Source organism: Pezoporus flaviventris, unplaced genomic scaffold (genome assembly GCF_033815535.1).
Source record: "Pezoporus flaviventris isolate CSIRO_AGI_PZ_B2104156 unplaced genomic scaffold, CSIRO_AGI_Pfla_v1 ptg000005l, whole genome shotgun sequence".
In the NCBI taxonomy this organism is placed as follows: Eukaryota; Metazoa; Chordata; class Aves; order Psittaciformes; family Psittacidae; genus Pezoporus; species Pezoporus flaviventris.
Window position 1 is genome coordinate 19494104 of NW_026892553.1, and position 15755 is coordinate 19509858.

General features: G+C 45.7%; 1 protein-coding gene across 1 annotated transcript in view; it reads left to right on the forward strand.

Moving 5' to 3' along the window:
• The first annotated feature begins 1455 nt into the window (after positions 1–1455).
• MAP7D3 (MAP7 domain containing 3) overlaps positions 1456–15755 on the forward strand; it is a 43544-nt gene continuing 29244 nt past the window's right edge. Inside the window, exons 1-3 of the mRNA XM_061446261.1 lie at positions 1456–1593; positions 13807–13908; positions 14720–14800. Coding sequence (XP_061302245.1) covers positions 1509–1593; positions 13807–13908; positions 14720–14800 — 268 coding nt within the window. The 5' untranslated portion in view covers positions 1456–1508. The remainder of the gene's footprint in view (positions 1594–13806; positions 13909–14719; positions 14801–15755) is intronic.

Genomic DNA, 15755 nt, shown 5'->3' on the forward strand with positions numbered 1-15755 from the left:
AACTGTGTGTGGTTTCACAGCTTCGGGCCAACACCGCATTAACTACAGCACGGTAACTCCTCCGAACCATCCCCAAAGCATCCAAGTTGGGACTAAACTGGGTTTAGTCTCATCCAAGTTCAGTCTCATCCAAGCTGAGACCTGATGTAGTCTGCTTCCCCTCTGCTTGAGCCTCTGTTGGACAAGTGACTTTACCATTCATAGTGTCTCATTGCCCCAGACATTGCTGGAGGTGATCGGAAGCCAATTCATCATCTTTAATGGCAGGGTAAAGTTTGTGGTTGTTGTGGGGCCATAAAAGACCCGCTGTCCACCAGCATGTGGGCCAGTTGCGAGCTGGCATCCCCTCCCTGGCCTGTGGTGCTCTGAGGTGGCCTTGGGTGCCGGGTCCCCCTCAGTGCCAGGACCACGATGGCTCTGATGCCCATTTCCATGGCGTTCCCCACACGCAGCCGGAGGCGGGCTCCAGGCGGATGGGGATGGGGTTGGGGATGGGAATGGCGATAGTGAGGGGGATGGGGATGGGAATGGGGATAGGGATGGGGATGGGGATGGGAATGGCGAGAGTGAGGGGGATGGGGATGGGAATGGGGATAGGGATGGGGATGGGGATAGGGATGGGGATGGGGATGGGGATGGGGGATGGGGATGGGGATGGCGATGGGGACGGCAATGGGGATGGGGATGGCAATAGGGATGGGGATGGGATGGGGATGGGGATGGGGTTGAGGATGGCGATGGGGATGGCGATGGGATGGGAATGGGGATGGGGTTGAGGATGGTGATGGGGATGGGGATGGCGATGGGGATGGGGATGGCGATAGGGATGGGGATGGCGATGGGGATGGCGATGGGGATGGGGATGGCGATGGGGATGGGGATGGCGATGGGGATGGCGATGGGGATGGGGATAGGGATGGCGATGGGGATGGCGATGGGGATGGGGATGGGGATGGCGATGGGGATGGGGATGGGGATGGCGATGGGGATGGCGATGGGGATGGCGATGGGGATGGGGATGGGGATGGCGGTGGGGATGGCGATAGGGATGGGGATGGCGATGGGGATAGGGATGGCGATGGGGATGGGGATGGCGGTGGGGATGGCGATGGGGATGGTGATGGGGATGGGGATGGGGATGGCGATCGGGATGGTGATGGCGGTGGGGATGGGGATGGGGATGGGGATGAGGATGGCGATGGGGATGGGGATAGGGATGGCGATGGGGATGGGGATGAGGATGGCGATGCCGATGCCGATGGCGGTGGGGATGGGGATGGCGATGGGGATGGGGATGTGGCGCTCTCCCCACTGCCGCCGCTGGAGGCCCCGCTGGGGCAGCACCCGCCCGCGCTACCGGACCCCGGCAGGCCCCGCCCGCCGCCCGCCGTCCCCCGCCCCGTCTCGGCTCTGCCCCGCGGCGGCGCTGCCGGGCGGCGCGGAGCCTGCGCACTGCGCTCCCGCGTCCCCCTTTGCCCGGCCGGCGCTGGCGCGTCCCGGCACTGAAGATGGCGGAGGGCGGCGGCGCGGTTCCCCCCTCCTGCTCTTCCTCCTCCTCCTCCTCCTCCCTGAAGGGGCTGCGGGAGCAGATGGGTGAGAGCGGGCAGGGAAGGGCGCTGTGGGGGGGGGGGTCTGTCCCGGCGGGGCGGTCCCGGGGCCCGCCGTTGGGGCCGGGTGTTGTGTCCGTCCCCCCCCCTCCCCATCCGCCTTCCGCCGCGCGGTACGCCCGGCCCCCTTCCCGAGGCGGGGTGGACGGGCACCGGGAGCGGGATGTGGGGCCCGCGAGCCGCCGGGCTTTGTGTCCGGGGCGATGAGGGAGAGGCGCTGCCCGCCCCTCGGACGGGGCTGTGGGGCGGTGGAGCCTCCTCTCCTCCTCCGGGCGTTAAGAGCCGAGCTGGGACCTCTGCAGCCTGCGGGCAGCAGCGAGCGGCTGCAGGGCGGCTTCGTTACCCCAACAGCCCCGTTTTCAGCGCTTCTTGGCGGTCCGAGCTAACCGGGTTCCTTGGGGGGGCTCTTGAGTTCGCTGCAAACCATCGGTGTTTGCAGCCGGTTTGTCCGTGCGGTGCGGCCGCTGGCAGCTCAGAGCTCAGGTGTACGAGGCAGGGGCAGTCTGCGGCATTGAGCCCCAATCAGAGGCTGGGGTAATACCTTCATACCTTCCCTTTTGTTTAACTGCTGTCTTAAGAGAGCTAAAGAAACTTTGCTTTGGGTGTGTTTATGTGCCTCTTTAGGCCCTTTAATATCATAAATGAGTATTGTGCATCCTTGATACATGTTCCAAGCATAATCTCATGGCACATCTCCACACGTTAGGCTTTGTGGGTGAGCCATTAGCAAAGATAAACGTTTTCTTATCCGAGACAAAAATCAAGCAAGAGAAGTGTGGTTTGATCTAAGCTAATCTGGACTGTGTGCAGGAGCTGCTCAGATAGCTTCTTGCTTGATTCTTTTCAGTGTACCTGTGTAATTACATGAAGAGTGCTGGCAAAAGGTTGTGAATGCACAACTCTTGTCTGGCAGCCTTTAGTCTTCAGTGGGTCGTCTGTCAGAAATAGCACTGAATTACTCTTTATTTCTCTTTCAAAGCGGAGAGAGTTTAGTGCTCCAGAAGGAACGCTGCCAAAAGATAGCACTTCTCACCTGCACAGGCCATGTCTGTTTGATTCTTATCCTGCCTGCTGGAACTGCTGAGCTTTCTTTTGTGCATTGGGTGCAGTTACATCGTGGCTCCTGAGCTCTTCTAAAAGTGGGCACTCATATTTGCTGACAGCTGTCATGACCTTGATTTAATCCCAAGACCAGAGGTGAAATGTTCCTTGAGCTCCATCTCCCTTTAGATACGCGCGTGTTCTAATATGCACATCATGTTAGAAACCAAAACCAAACCCCCTCACTGGATCCTGGCAAGGCTAGACCTTGATTTTTTTCCCCTGAGGGGGTAGAAGTCACTGAACCAGAATCTGAACTTCAGTTTACATTAGAAGCACTTCTAGCAGTTACATGCTAGAGGATGAACTCGCTGCTGATGTGAAGCAATACTGTCTGCGAGTGTACAGGCTGCTGCAGTTCTGCTCCTGACTGCTTGTCAGTGGCACTCCCCCGCTCTGTGGGGAAAGCAAACGATGTTTAGAAATGGTCCTTGCCATCCCGTGCTTAACAGTGGAATCTGCAAGATAATTGCCACTGTGTTTGCTGCTGTTCAGAGAGGTTGCAAGCAGTAACCAAGTCTGATACCGGCTGTTTGGAGATGTGAAGAGACAGCAGGTGGAACCTGGTTTGGGCCACGCTACCATTCAGCCTCCGCTCTCTGTTACCAGCCTCTTGATACTGCTTTGATCTGATGCTTGTTAAGGATTTTAGGCCTTGAAAGTGTAGAATCCCGTGGTGCCACTTGTTACTAACTTCCACACCAATGGGGTAAGTTTAAAGAGACTTTTTCTTGCCATTTAAAGCTACTATTGAAGTAAGGAAAAGGTGCTTCTCTTTCCTGAATATCAACTGTAATTAAGATTCTGCAGGTCAAATCATGCCTGCTGTGTCAGTTCTGTGATTTCTTTGCAGTAATTGTCTGCTCTTACACACCTGTCCAATCTTATTTCCTTCAGGTGGGTAACAAAAAGCAGCAATTCTACAAAGAGTACAGTTCCTACTACAGCTAGAAGCCAGTTAACATTTCTGTCAGTGATGCATGAACATCGCTTAGCATTAGCAATGAGTTATGATTGTACGCTGTGAAACAGCAGTGCAGAAACAGCAGTTGCTTACTCCATTCTTGTGATCCGTGCTTGTTGCTGTCATCCTTCAGGGATGAAGAGGAATTTCTGCTCCTGTTCTAATACCGTAAGCACTGCTGAGCTTGTCAAGATTTGAGGAGAATAGGCATTTACTTGTGGTTTACCCAGCGAGTGGTTTTTCTTGAACATTATGGGTAATCAGAATAAAACTTCCTCTGGTTGAAGCTATTGTAGCCTACATTTATTGGTTTATCTTCACTTTCACTGAAATACTAACATCTCTGATTATGTCCTTTGTAGTATGAACAGTAGGGAATGTGTACTTGCTTTTGCCAGAGCTTGGCTGCACTGTAGCTAGGATTTCCACTTGGATACTGCATCACTGTTGTGAAGGTTGTTCAAAAGAGTATGTTAAAATGCTGCATGTATGTTTTCCTCTCCAATACCTAAATGGTCTTTTGGGAAACCTGTCTCAGGACATGGGACAAAAATGAAGTGTCTTTTTCAACAAACCTAGCTGCAGGCATTATTCCCATGACCTGCATGGCCTAGCCTAGTTATGTTGGAAGCTATCTAATAACAGCTTCATTCCATCTAATCAGTTGTTTCTTCCTGTGTCAGTGAGACTGGCTTTGTCTGCCTTGCCTGGAGCACAGTTCCTGGTAACTTCTTTACCAAACACATATATGCAGAATTGACAGGAAAGAAGGCATTGAGTTGTCATCTTGGTGGTGTTTGTGTGAATGACTTGTACATGTTCCATCTGTGGAGCAAAGGGGGCCCAGTGACTGGGACATTCAATTGGCATTTGCTAGGTCTGGCTTCAGTTTCTTGTTCTGTCCAACTCCTAATAACTTTGTTCAAGGTCTTTAAGGTTTTTCTGTGCTATGTCCTTTTCCCCCATGTGGAAGTAGAAGTTGGAGTGCTTTACAGAGTGCCAAGGCGGTCAATGCAGAGAGCAGCTCAGCAGCTGGTGAGATCCCAGTGGTGAGAGAGAACATTCCCAAGTCAGGCTGAGAACTTAATGTAATTGTGATGGCTACAAGCCTTAATTTCATTTTCTTCTTGTTCATGGAAATGCAATAGTACAGAGTAGGGATAATTGCATGCTGATTCATGAAGGTGCTTGCTGCATCTTAGGTGCTTAACATTTTGAAGTCTACTTCCAGTTGTAAATGGTTTATAAAAATGGTTTTATTCTAATTGCAAACTTTAAATTCTTGAGATTTCTCCAAAATCATCCAAGAAAGATAAGGATATCCTCCTTGCTGGAAAGAAAAATCAAAACCATGTGTATATGCAGCCTATTTTTTGAAATGGCTTATACAGAATGTTCCATTCTCGACATAGTTCTTCATGTGTTAAAATTGCAGAAGATAAATTTGGATTCCATGCTTCAATTCAGATGGAAGTAGTCAACAAATAATGAGTTCTAAGGATCATAACTCTGATGGTGAGAGCCCAGAGATACTGTGGCTTGTACTATGCTTGTGCATAGCCTGAAAATGTGACTACAGTTAGGGACTGTTGCTTCTTTATACGCTGGTGTATAAAAGAAAAAGAAAACAGGTAGGAGTATTTAAAGTACGTATCAGTACTTATGATAGTATTAATTCTCAGTGGTTCAAAGTGATAAAAGAGTTAAGAAGAAAAGCCCTGGGTTACTATGAGATAAACAGAAGAAATACTCTGGGTTAGTCATTAGGGGTATCAAATGCTGCTCTCTGTTTTTAACCTTCATTAAATACTTGGAGATACTTGCAGCCCTGTTGTGAAAGGATACCCTGACAAATACAATTCTGAGCATGCAGTTTTAATGATGTTTTAATATTCTCTGCATCTGACTGATGGGATCTTAAAAACAAACCAGGGTCTTCAAATTCCTGGTCTGCCACGAATAACTTGGTGCCGTGTAGCTTCCAGCTATGCATCTTACATCCAGGTAATTCTTACTTGATGATAGGCTTTCAATGTGTTCATATATGCCTGCCCAGTAAATTCAGACTGTTCTAGTTTCTGGGGATGAACTTGGACTATGGGATTCATGTACGAAAGATCAAATGTTGCTCCAAGTGTTCTTGGTTGGAAGAGAAGCCTCAGCTGCCCACATAGTGCCTCAGCACATCCACCCTATGTTCCTGTGGTGTTCACAGGGTACAGAAACGGCCACAAGCGTTTGCTTTTCAGGAAGGCTACTGCTTGACACTTGTTTTCTTCTAAATTACTTTTATTTTCCAGTCCCTTGGAAACTTCTGCTTTCTAGGTGAAGGATCCACAGCAGAAGTTGGCTTTGAAGAACACGGGTACCACTAGCCGAGGGGTGTTTTATGCCTTCATAATTCACAGGGAACTCTTAAAATACTGCTTTGTGAGTACTTAACTGGCTCTTAGTTTACAGACAGCCTCTACTGTTTGAATGCACTGACCTGAATCTTGGGAGGGAGCAAAGATACTGTAGTGGCTTGTGAATTGCTTTCTCTAGGCAAGCGTTTTAAAGCTTCCAAGTGTTCTTGCAAGTCCGAGAGGGATTGGCTGCAAGAATACAGAACTCCAACAGAAATCTTTATGCTTAAAGAACATATTTAATAGAACACATTTATTCATTTGAAAGTTTATCTTCTGCTTAGCTTTGCCAAGAGGATTTCTTAAAGGGCTGTGTTTTTTGCAGCACGATGCTGATCAATGATGTATAGGTTGGGTTCTGGACATTCAAAACCAAGGACAGGCATCTCCAGACCAGATCAGCAAGTGTCCCCTTACTTTCAGATTTCTCTGAAAGCTCTGCCAGTAGGTAATGAGTTAAGCAAAAATAGAGTCTCTTTATTGGTCTCTTTTGCCCTGTATCCATTTTGCATCACTGTCTTGTTTTAGACAGTGCATTTGCTGCGTTACGTGCGCTGCGGACCTCTCGGTGTCTTGTATCACTGTTCTGGTGCATTCAGTGGTTTGATTTGAGTCTGAAGGCTGGTGTCTTGGGGGTAAATGCCAATACGGTCCCTCTTCTTCTGGAGCAGAGACAGTGTTTGAATGAGCTCTGAAGTTGCTATTAAGAAATTCATTGAGTATAGAAGGCAAAAGCAGTAGTTTTCACTGCTGTCATGTAAAGAAGCTGTTATCCTTCCAGCTAAAGAAATCTCAAAATGGTGTTTTCACAGAGTTTGCCTCAAGTTCGTTGTGACTTGTAGTGCTAGGCTGTGTTCTTTGCTGGCATTGTTTGGGCTGTGTGTATGTATTAAACAATAGCCAGCCTGCAGACAAAGAGGACAAAAGCATTTAGAACAGGCTTGGAGCAAGCAAAAGCAATCAGGCTGCTCAGGAAAGGGGGAAGTAGTGGATAGAAGTTAGCTGATTTCCAGTGTTAGGGCTAGTGCAGTATAAGAGAAAGAAATACAATGGAGAAAACAGATGTGAAAGAGGAGACGAGAGCAGGAGTTTGTCTCGAAGTTACTTGTAGCAGTGGCAGTGCAGGAGGGTGAATGGGAGTCAGTTGAAGGCAGCCTCCAGTGTTGGAGGAGTAAAGCAGAGATGCTGATTTCTGTCTGTCCAGCTTTTGCTGACCCCTGGGCTGCAATGATAGTAGGAACTAAACTGCTCAGAGCAGGTAAGAAGTGAGACTGCTCTGACATGTGTTAAACCAGTGCAGTGTGAGGGTCAAAACACATACTCCCAAGGCATAAGAAAGTGTTGTTAAAGAAAGAAAATTACATGTACATCAGAGTGGGTACTAATAATCTTCCACTCTCTTTAAAGCTCCACCATTTTACCTGTTTGATGCTTCTGTAGCTGTTAAACCTGTGTCTAATTCTGTCAGTTTTGGAGTGTTTAATCTATATACAGCCATATATAAGAATGTAACTTATGTAACTACTAAGTTTCACAGTGAATCCATTTGAAATTAAGTAAGACCGTATTTATTCTATGAACTGCTTTCATTTCAGTCCAGTATATTAGGCTACTTTGGAATTTCCTCTATGCAGAAGCAGGTAACTACTGATTTATGTTACACTTGGGAAGGTTCACAAGGGAGTTTTAGTCATTATATATTGCATCAGCGTTGCAGTCAGTGTCTAATATATCTTTCAAAGAAATCACTCAAGGTGGATGAAAGCAATTCCTGTTTGTTTTTCACTTGGTGAGAAGAGTTTGTAGTTGCCAACCCACAGAAACTGTGCAGAAATAATTCTCTTTACATCTAAAATGCAGCCTTAATTTATTCTGGTGGAGGATTTTACCCAACCTCAGTGCCTTGCTCTTTCACTGGGAAACATAATGAGTGCTCCAACCGTTCCAAAGCTTCAGCTTCCCTGTGGCTGTGTCTTACTAAGACTGTGCTTCCAGACGGCAAAGACAGGACAGCAGTGCACGGCTGCTAAAGAACACACTTGGGACTGTGAGGCTTGGATGTCCTTCATGCAGGAAGCATCAGCTCTAAGCAGAGTCACTGCAGATAAGCTTGGTAAGCACGATGCAATAAACAGATTATTAACTAATGCCAGGTAGAAGAGGGGAATGACCTGAGTTAAAGCTCACCGAGGGTTGGCAATGTGTGAAGTGGAGAGGTGACTCCTTTGGAGGACCTTCTTGTACAAATGATGTGATGGCATCAAAACAGATGGTGAAAGATTAAAAACCCCAAACAGTGGACCCTGCAGGATGATGCAAAGCCTTTCCATGTGTCTTCGGGATGGTGAGGAAGAACCCTGGGGAAGAAGAGTGTGGCAAAGGGGAAGGTGAATGCAGCAGAAGGCCCGGTTGTTTTTCCCATGAAGTAGAGAGACTAGCATTTGGACTAAGGATGGTGCTCACCTAATGTGGCTGTCGGACAGTGATACAGCATCTCTGACTGCACAGAGTGTTTGGAGATGACTGCCAATTCTTCCAAGGACAAATTATGATTCTTTGGTCTGTGCTTGTGTTACATTCAAGTCTGGTTTAGATTATGCGCTCCCCCTAAGGAAAAGTGTACAGAGATCAACCCACAAATTAACTAGCAACCTTCCTGGTGCCTCTCTGATTGCGCCCTAGGCTGAATGAATATGGTAATGTGGCTTTGAGATTGCTTCAGCTCTATCTTTGGAGGCTTCCTTCTTGGAAATACGGTGTGTTTTGTTGATGATGTGGGGGTTTCTTAAATGTTTCCAGCTCTTAATCTGAGTGTGGATGTTTAAGTAAAAGCTTACATTCATGCAAATAGGTCTCAAATACTTATTTGTGGAGCTGCTCGTTCATGTACTACAAAGGAATGCTTGTGTCAAGAGTTTTCCAGTGGGATTGATACTTGTGATGAGCTGAAGAAACCATCCCAAACTGCCTTAGACATTGGGAAGAAAACCAGATTCTTGTTCACAAGCAGTTGCAGCAACTGGCTTAAAGAGAGAAAAGCACATAAAGGTAACAAAACAGGTATTCCCTGCAGGGAATAAAGATAGAACGGAAGCGTGCGAATGGGGCCTGGAGTAAGGATGAGACAACAGGAAGCTCTTCAGGCCTGCTGAAGCTGAGAGACAGCAGGCACTGCTTTCTGGAGATCCGTGTGCCTTCCATCTGGTGGCTGCCCAGACAAAACAGGAGAGCCATCTGCCCTCCAGCTGGTCCGTCAGAGGGTGCCTACTGGGAGGCTCACGTGTTTGGGTATGGATCCTGGCAGTCCTTGCAGCCCCAAGATGGGATGTGAGGATCAACTCGGAAAGAAGGGGAAGAGCAGGGAGAAGAGGAGTGCATGCTGAGAGGGCTTTGCTGTTCATCATTAGGAAGTTGGTGTTGTCCACCTTATGTGAGGGTGCATCCTTCCTCTGGTGTCCTTTAAACAAGGAGTAGTGGTGTAAAACCGGTACCCAATTTTGGTAGCATCTGATATGATCTTGTGTCCGTTTGTCTTAACCCGTGTTAATTAATGAGTGGAAATCAGCTTAAAAGACAGCACACAGAAATCTCCGAGTTGGATGCTGACTTCCCTCATCATTCCTGAAAGCATGGACAAAAATGATTGGAACACAAAGGATTTGAACAGTGTTCCTGACAAGGATTGCCATTGGCTAGACAAGCATTATTAGCTGCTGTAATGGAGCAAGATGAAAATGTTATCAATTTGCTATAAAATCCAGAGACATTTTGCTTGGAAGCTTACTTTTGGTTTATGGATTTCTTATTGGCTTTTTGTTACCTGCTTTCAACTTTTATGAAAACGCTTAGATTCACAACAATGCTTTGCATTCAGGAGACCTCCTACCTTTTGTTTCAAAGGCTTAGTCTGGGATTGTTTTGGTTGTTGGCTTTGCATAATGAGTCATTAAACCAAAAGAACCAGAAGGATTGCTGTGAAAGTCAGCATGTTCTGCTCTTCCTTCTGCTTTGGCATGGGGAGCAGTGTCTGGCTGGGTCATGGGTACCGAGATGGAAGCCCTAAACCTTGCTAGATGAAGAGATGGAGCTGTTTCAGTCCTTAAGGAGGTTTAAGAGCAGCAACTGTGTGGGCCCTTTGGCAGCCTTGCCAAGGGCCAAGGGTATTAACTCAGTGCAAGGATTGAAATAGGAATAAGGTTTTATTTTTAGCACTGGTCTCTTAGGGCATATAGGAAACCTGATCAGCAAAAGGAAGTGCTGTCATGCTCAGTGAGCGATGCACTGCTGTACCTGCGTGGGACTTCCAGCCTGAGCCTCAGCTGGGAGGTGGAATTGGGAGTCAGCTTTGTCTGGCACGTTGCCTCCTGCAGCAGCCAGTTCCTGCTGCTTCCCTTGCTTTGGGTTATCCATGAGATGCTTGGCCCCACACGTAGCGTGAAACAGTGATGAGGGTGCAGGAGGAAAACTGCTTCCCAAATTACCTGACCATTTGATATACCTGTTTTATTATGCATGAATGCAGATATTGTTATTGGCCACATGTGTGGCCTGTACTTTTATTAATATCAGTATTTAAAGGTAGACCACGGTAAAACAAGCGCACACATTATACAGATCACAAATTATAGCTGTGAAAGCCTTTAGCGACTGCTGTGGGAGGGGCAGCTCAGAATAGAAGTGAGATTTATGTTTGCCTCTGAGAGACTTCTTCAGGAAGTTCGCTGAGTATGGCCATGCAGGCTCCCCTCAGTAAGACAGGTTGTACTGAAATGGCTGTTAACTGATTTCCCATCCTGGGCTATCCTGTTTAATTACAGAAGTCTTAAGCTTATTTTACAGAGATAGGTAAGAGTTTGTGGAGAATTCTTTGCAGGGAAGCTTTGCTCAGTTGAAGGCTGCTGCTTTCGATATGGAAAATGCTGCTTTCGATATGGAAAATGCTACTTTCATTATGGGCAATGCTACTTTCATTATGGAAAGCTAGGCCAAAAAATGAGAGGCATCTGTGCCAAAGGATATTTAAATGTATTAAAAATGCAGATTTCTTTTATCATATTAAAGCAAAGTCTCTCTTCTTTTCGAGGTTGAAAGGTACAACAGCGTGCAGTTCATTTTCGCATCCTGTAGGCGAACGTGGAGTTTGGAAATCACAGTTTCGCATTGTAAATTTATCATCAAATTGACAAGGGCTGTAAAATCTGTCTGCTGACCTGAGACTTGGTGAAACTGAGCTCTTTTATCTTGGGGGGATGGCTGTTCCCCTTTTAATAATCTTTTCTTCTCGTCCCCAGTTCATTTTTCATGCTGACTTTATGGATTGCTTCTGTGTGACACGAAGGTGCCTTTAAATCTGCTCCTTCCCAATTTGTAAGCACCTTGTTTCTATGCAAATAATGAAGCATTGAACACAGACTGTTTTGACTGACGTACAAAAAACCCCTGACATACAAAATCCTTTGGCTAAGTAGTTGCAGCCTCTTTGCACCTCTGTGTCCTTTGCGAGCTGTGCTGTTTCCGTAACCCACTTTCCTGTTCTATGGTACTTTTTTGCAACCTTAATTAATTAAGATGAACTGCCTAATTGCTTTGCAGATGTGACACATTTTTAAATGAGTGCCTTCTAATCATGAACATTGTGTTTGTTTGGTTTTAAATGAATAAATAAAGGCATAATCCCTGCATCCTTTACGCCTGGTTCGTTCAGCAAGATTTCTCATCATCAGCTACCTCTGCAAGTAAAATAAGGTGAATGTTGCACCTCTTTAAATTGCAGCTTGCTTCTTGCAGTCAATTTGGATACTTAAACTTGGAGAGCTGAGGCAAAATCCCAGTGCTGGTCTTAACTATGCCTGGTGTAGGTGTAGGGTGAGTTCATTCTGTTGGGCTCCTCTCCCGGACAGGCTGGCTCCATCTCCCTGTACACCCTCGGTCTCCTCCCTTCCCGCTGGACACTGAAGATGCAACTGGGTTTCTGGGATTGGCTTCACTTGAAATGGTATTTGAAGCAGCTCATGTTCTTTCTTGATCCTTTCTTGATCTATGAAGGTGTCATTGGATATAAGTGCCCTAGCTGTATGGTTTTGCTTTCCGAAAAGCCTGCAGTAGGCCAGTTTTTCTCAGGCTGTTTTCACATCTAATTGTGTTGAGAATATATAGTTTTGTTGGTAACATTTTGGGGCTAGATGCCCATCTATGTGACATGTAACAGTGTGTAAATCAGCTTTCTGACTAATTACGGTGAGCCTTTTTAGCTGTTCTCTTTGCCAGTTGGTAATCTTAGTGTGTTGCAGTGTATCTGGTCTCTTGACTTGTCTGAAAAGAGCTCTGAGATGTATGGGATGGAACTGAGGAAGACGTTTGTTTGGTGCTGCAATGAAAAATGAATTCAAGGCATGGCAACAGCTGCGGGTGACAACTTAGAGTTGCTGAATAAGGATTGTAATCTGCATTTATCACTGACATCACATGGGATTAAACACTTTGAGGTGATTGTTCTTGGGCACAGCCTTAGGGAGGGTTATTACCATGACACAACTAGTTGTCATGGCAATGCATGGAGAAGAGGGAGACTCTTCCTTCCTCCTTTGCATCCTGCACTACTCTATTAAAGGGAAGCCTGAGATCATTGGCAGAGCTTTCCTTGTCGAATTTGGTGTTACATTTAAAGTAACACCATTCCTCCTGCACGTTATGGTTGAAATCTGGTACTTTATAGGTAGCTTTTGTGGGTTGCCTTTTTTGTTTAAGACAGGCATCAACTTCTCTCTTGTTCGCTGATTACATGGTGTGTTCTCTTGCTTCCTCTGCAAGAATCAAGTTGATCTCCCCATATCTGCCAGCCAAGCTGAAGACAAGGTGTCACTGCTGTAAGGATGCTCCTAGACAAAGTTGTGCAGGAAAATGGGTTGATGCTCTCTTACCCTGCCTGCTTTCCCTGTCACACTTCACCTTCCCACCCTAAAAGGTGATCAGTTAAAGTGAAAGCTGATGCCAAAATAAAGAAAATCTGTGGAAAGTGATGTGTAAATCAGTCTCTCTGGCTTCATAATGGGGTTAATTATTTAGCAGAATTAATATTGCCAGCATTTCATTTCTTTGTGATGAACTGTGAGCCGTAGTTCAGTGTGCTCACCTTGGTGAAACTCCCCTAAGGTGAATGGGTCTCTGCACAAATGCTCCAATTACTGGTTTGGAGTCTTAATTTATAATTAAGAGTTTATTTTTGAAGATCCAGTGTAGAAGTCCACTGTAAGCCTCCCTTAATGGTTTTCTTTCTGCAGCTAAGCCACTTTCTGTTTCATGGCATGAAATAATGAAAGGTCTTCATGAGAAGATGATTCTACCAGTGCTAATCGACTATTACATCTGTGTGTTCAGTCTGCAAATACGTGTATGGTAGCAAAGAGCTTTTATTATTAAGTGTAAGTCGGACTCATAACTGCTAAGTACTGTTTCTTTCCATATACAAGTTTGGAAACTCTCTAGTTCTTTGCTACGCATCTTCAAACATAAGGGTTCGCAACTGGTGTTTTTAACATAGCAAAGCTGTTCCAGGTCTGAAGTCTCATTTAACATGTTTTTTCCTCTCACAAGTTGATCAGCCCCAGGATAGTTATTTAATAAAAGTATTTGCAACCTCAGATAGAAATTTATGTCTTTATTTTAGCTATTTATTTAATCGATTTTGGTTGTAGAGCTTTTCTTACTATGGAATTCTTCTTTCTCACAGTTGCTGCAGCCCAGGCCATAGCAGAAGAAAGAAGAAGCCAAAGTGGCATTAGCCCTGTTGCAGTTCAGACCTCAATAAATATAAAGACGGCAACTAAACCAGGTATAATTATTGGTCATTGTTCTTAATGAAGTACTGGGTTCACAAGGGAATGAATAAAACTCCTTTCAAGAAGAAGTTTGATGCTCTTTCTTCAGGAGGCATCAGAGCACAAAGCACCTCGTCAGTGGTTCAGGGATTCATGGAAGGTCTTTGCTCATGGCTTGCTCACAGTTCAGTTGATGAAGTTGCCTGTCTTTTCAGCAGAGCGTAACAACAAAGATAAATGGGGTTGGTTTTGTGCTCTCATTAGGTTACCAGTTCGCTTCTTGCTGAAATCTTAGTCTTAATACCCACAAAGACTTAAGGAATCTTGGTTCTGCTTAGGCTGCAAACTAGCTATCCCACAGCACTTTGAATTGGTTATTCTGGGTGAACTATCTGTTCTCAGGTTGAGTTGTCCTGGATTCCTGTAATTCTTGATCACAGGAATTAATATGTACAAGAATGAGGATCAGAAGTGGCTTTGGAATGGGTGTGTTCCCACGCACCTGACTTCTGTTCAGGCTTTCTTTTGGCTGTGTGCATTGGGCCTTCTAATATTGTGGCTACTTTCTGCTGTACCTAGTAAGAATAGTGGATTGCTTGTTTTGAGGGAATGGAAAAGGGAAAAAGGAGGGTATTCAGCTTCCTGTGAACGTTCCAGATTACATCTTGACTCTCTCTGTATGGAATGTGCAGTGCTTTGGTGCTGTATGTCCCTCTTGGGAAGTTCCATTATCCTTTTGACAGCGAAGACTTTCATCTTTTCCTTTACTAATTTGAATGTTTGAAATGACTGACAATTGGATGTGTTCATTTTTCCTTTTGACAGTGATAGATGGTTCCATTCTAAGAACAGAAGAAAGACAAAGACTGGCCAGGGAGCGTAGAGAAGAGCGGGAAAAGCAACAAGGTATTTTCATGTTTCATTTCAAACACCATTTCCTTCAATGTCTATAACTTTCTTACTCTGTGTTCAGTCACGTTTTCCAGCTTGCTGGGGAGAAGAGGCGAGGTCTGCTCTTGGTCTTGCATCAGTGACCATCTGTGAACCTGAATGAAGAACTATTAAATTTGAGAGGAAAACTTTCTAGAGATTTCTGGCTTCCTAAAGCTGTATGTCACTTCTGAGCTTCCATTTTTGAGTGACCAGCAAATAAATTTAGCCCGTTTCTTACTGAAAGCCTTACCAAGAACACTTCTCAAAGTAAAACTTTTAGCTTTAGAACTCCTTCCTGTAGCCCTAAAGACTGAGGTTTGGGGAACACTGATTCAGAGTGGATCGAAAAGGTTTAGCTAGCTGAATGTCCTGACTGCCTTGAACACTGTTTCCCTTGTTTCCTAGCATGCTGCAGTGGCTCCTCAATTGAAGTGTCAGCAGTATATACTTTATCTTAGCAAAGAATCAGAGACCCAGAGAGGAGCGTAAACTTGCCCAGCTTTAAGCTGCCTGTGATGTGAATTGGTGCATGTATGTGTGGCAAGAGATGAAAGGGTCACAGGATGCCCTGCAGTTCTGGTTCTTGGTCTCCCAGCTTGTGAGGAGTGGTTTCTCTCTGGCCAGTACGTTTGTTTCTTAACATGAAAGCCAAGCAGTGAGAATGATGGAGTTATCCTAACATGGAGAGAGGATAGGACTAGGACACAGATAAATCATTATTTTGGGTGCCTTATATCTAGATACTGCCTTATATCTGTATCTTATATCTAGGTACTGCATTGTTGGTGTAATTATCTGGTCTCTTGGGTCGTTTAATCTGCATAGCCATGGAAAATACTTCCACTGTGTGTATTCAACCACGAGCTTTTTGTCACAGGGCTTGCAGCTTCCTGTTGAACTGCACGCAGCTGCTCCTAGGTGGAGGCTG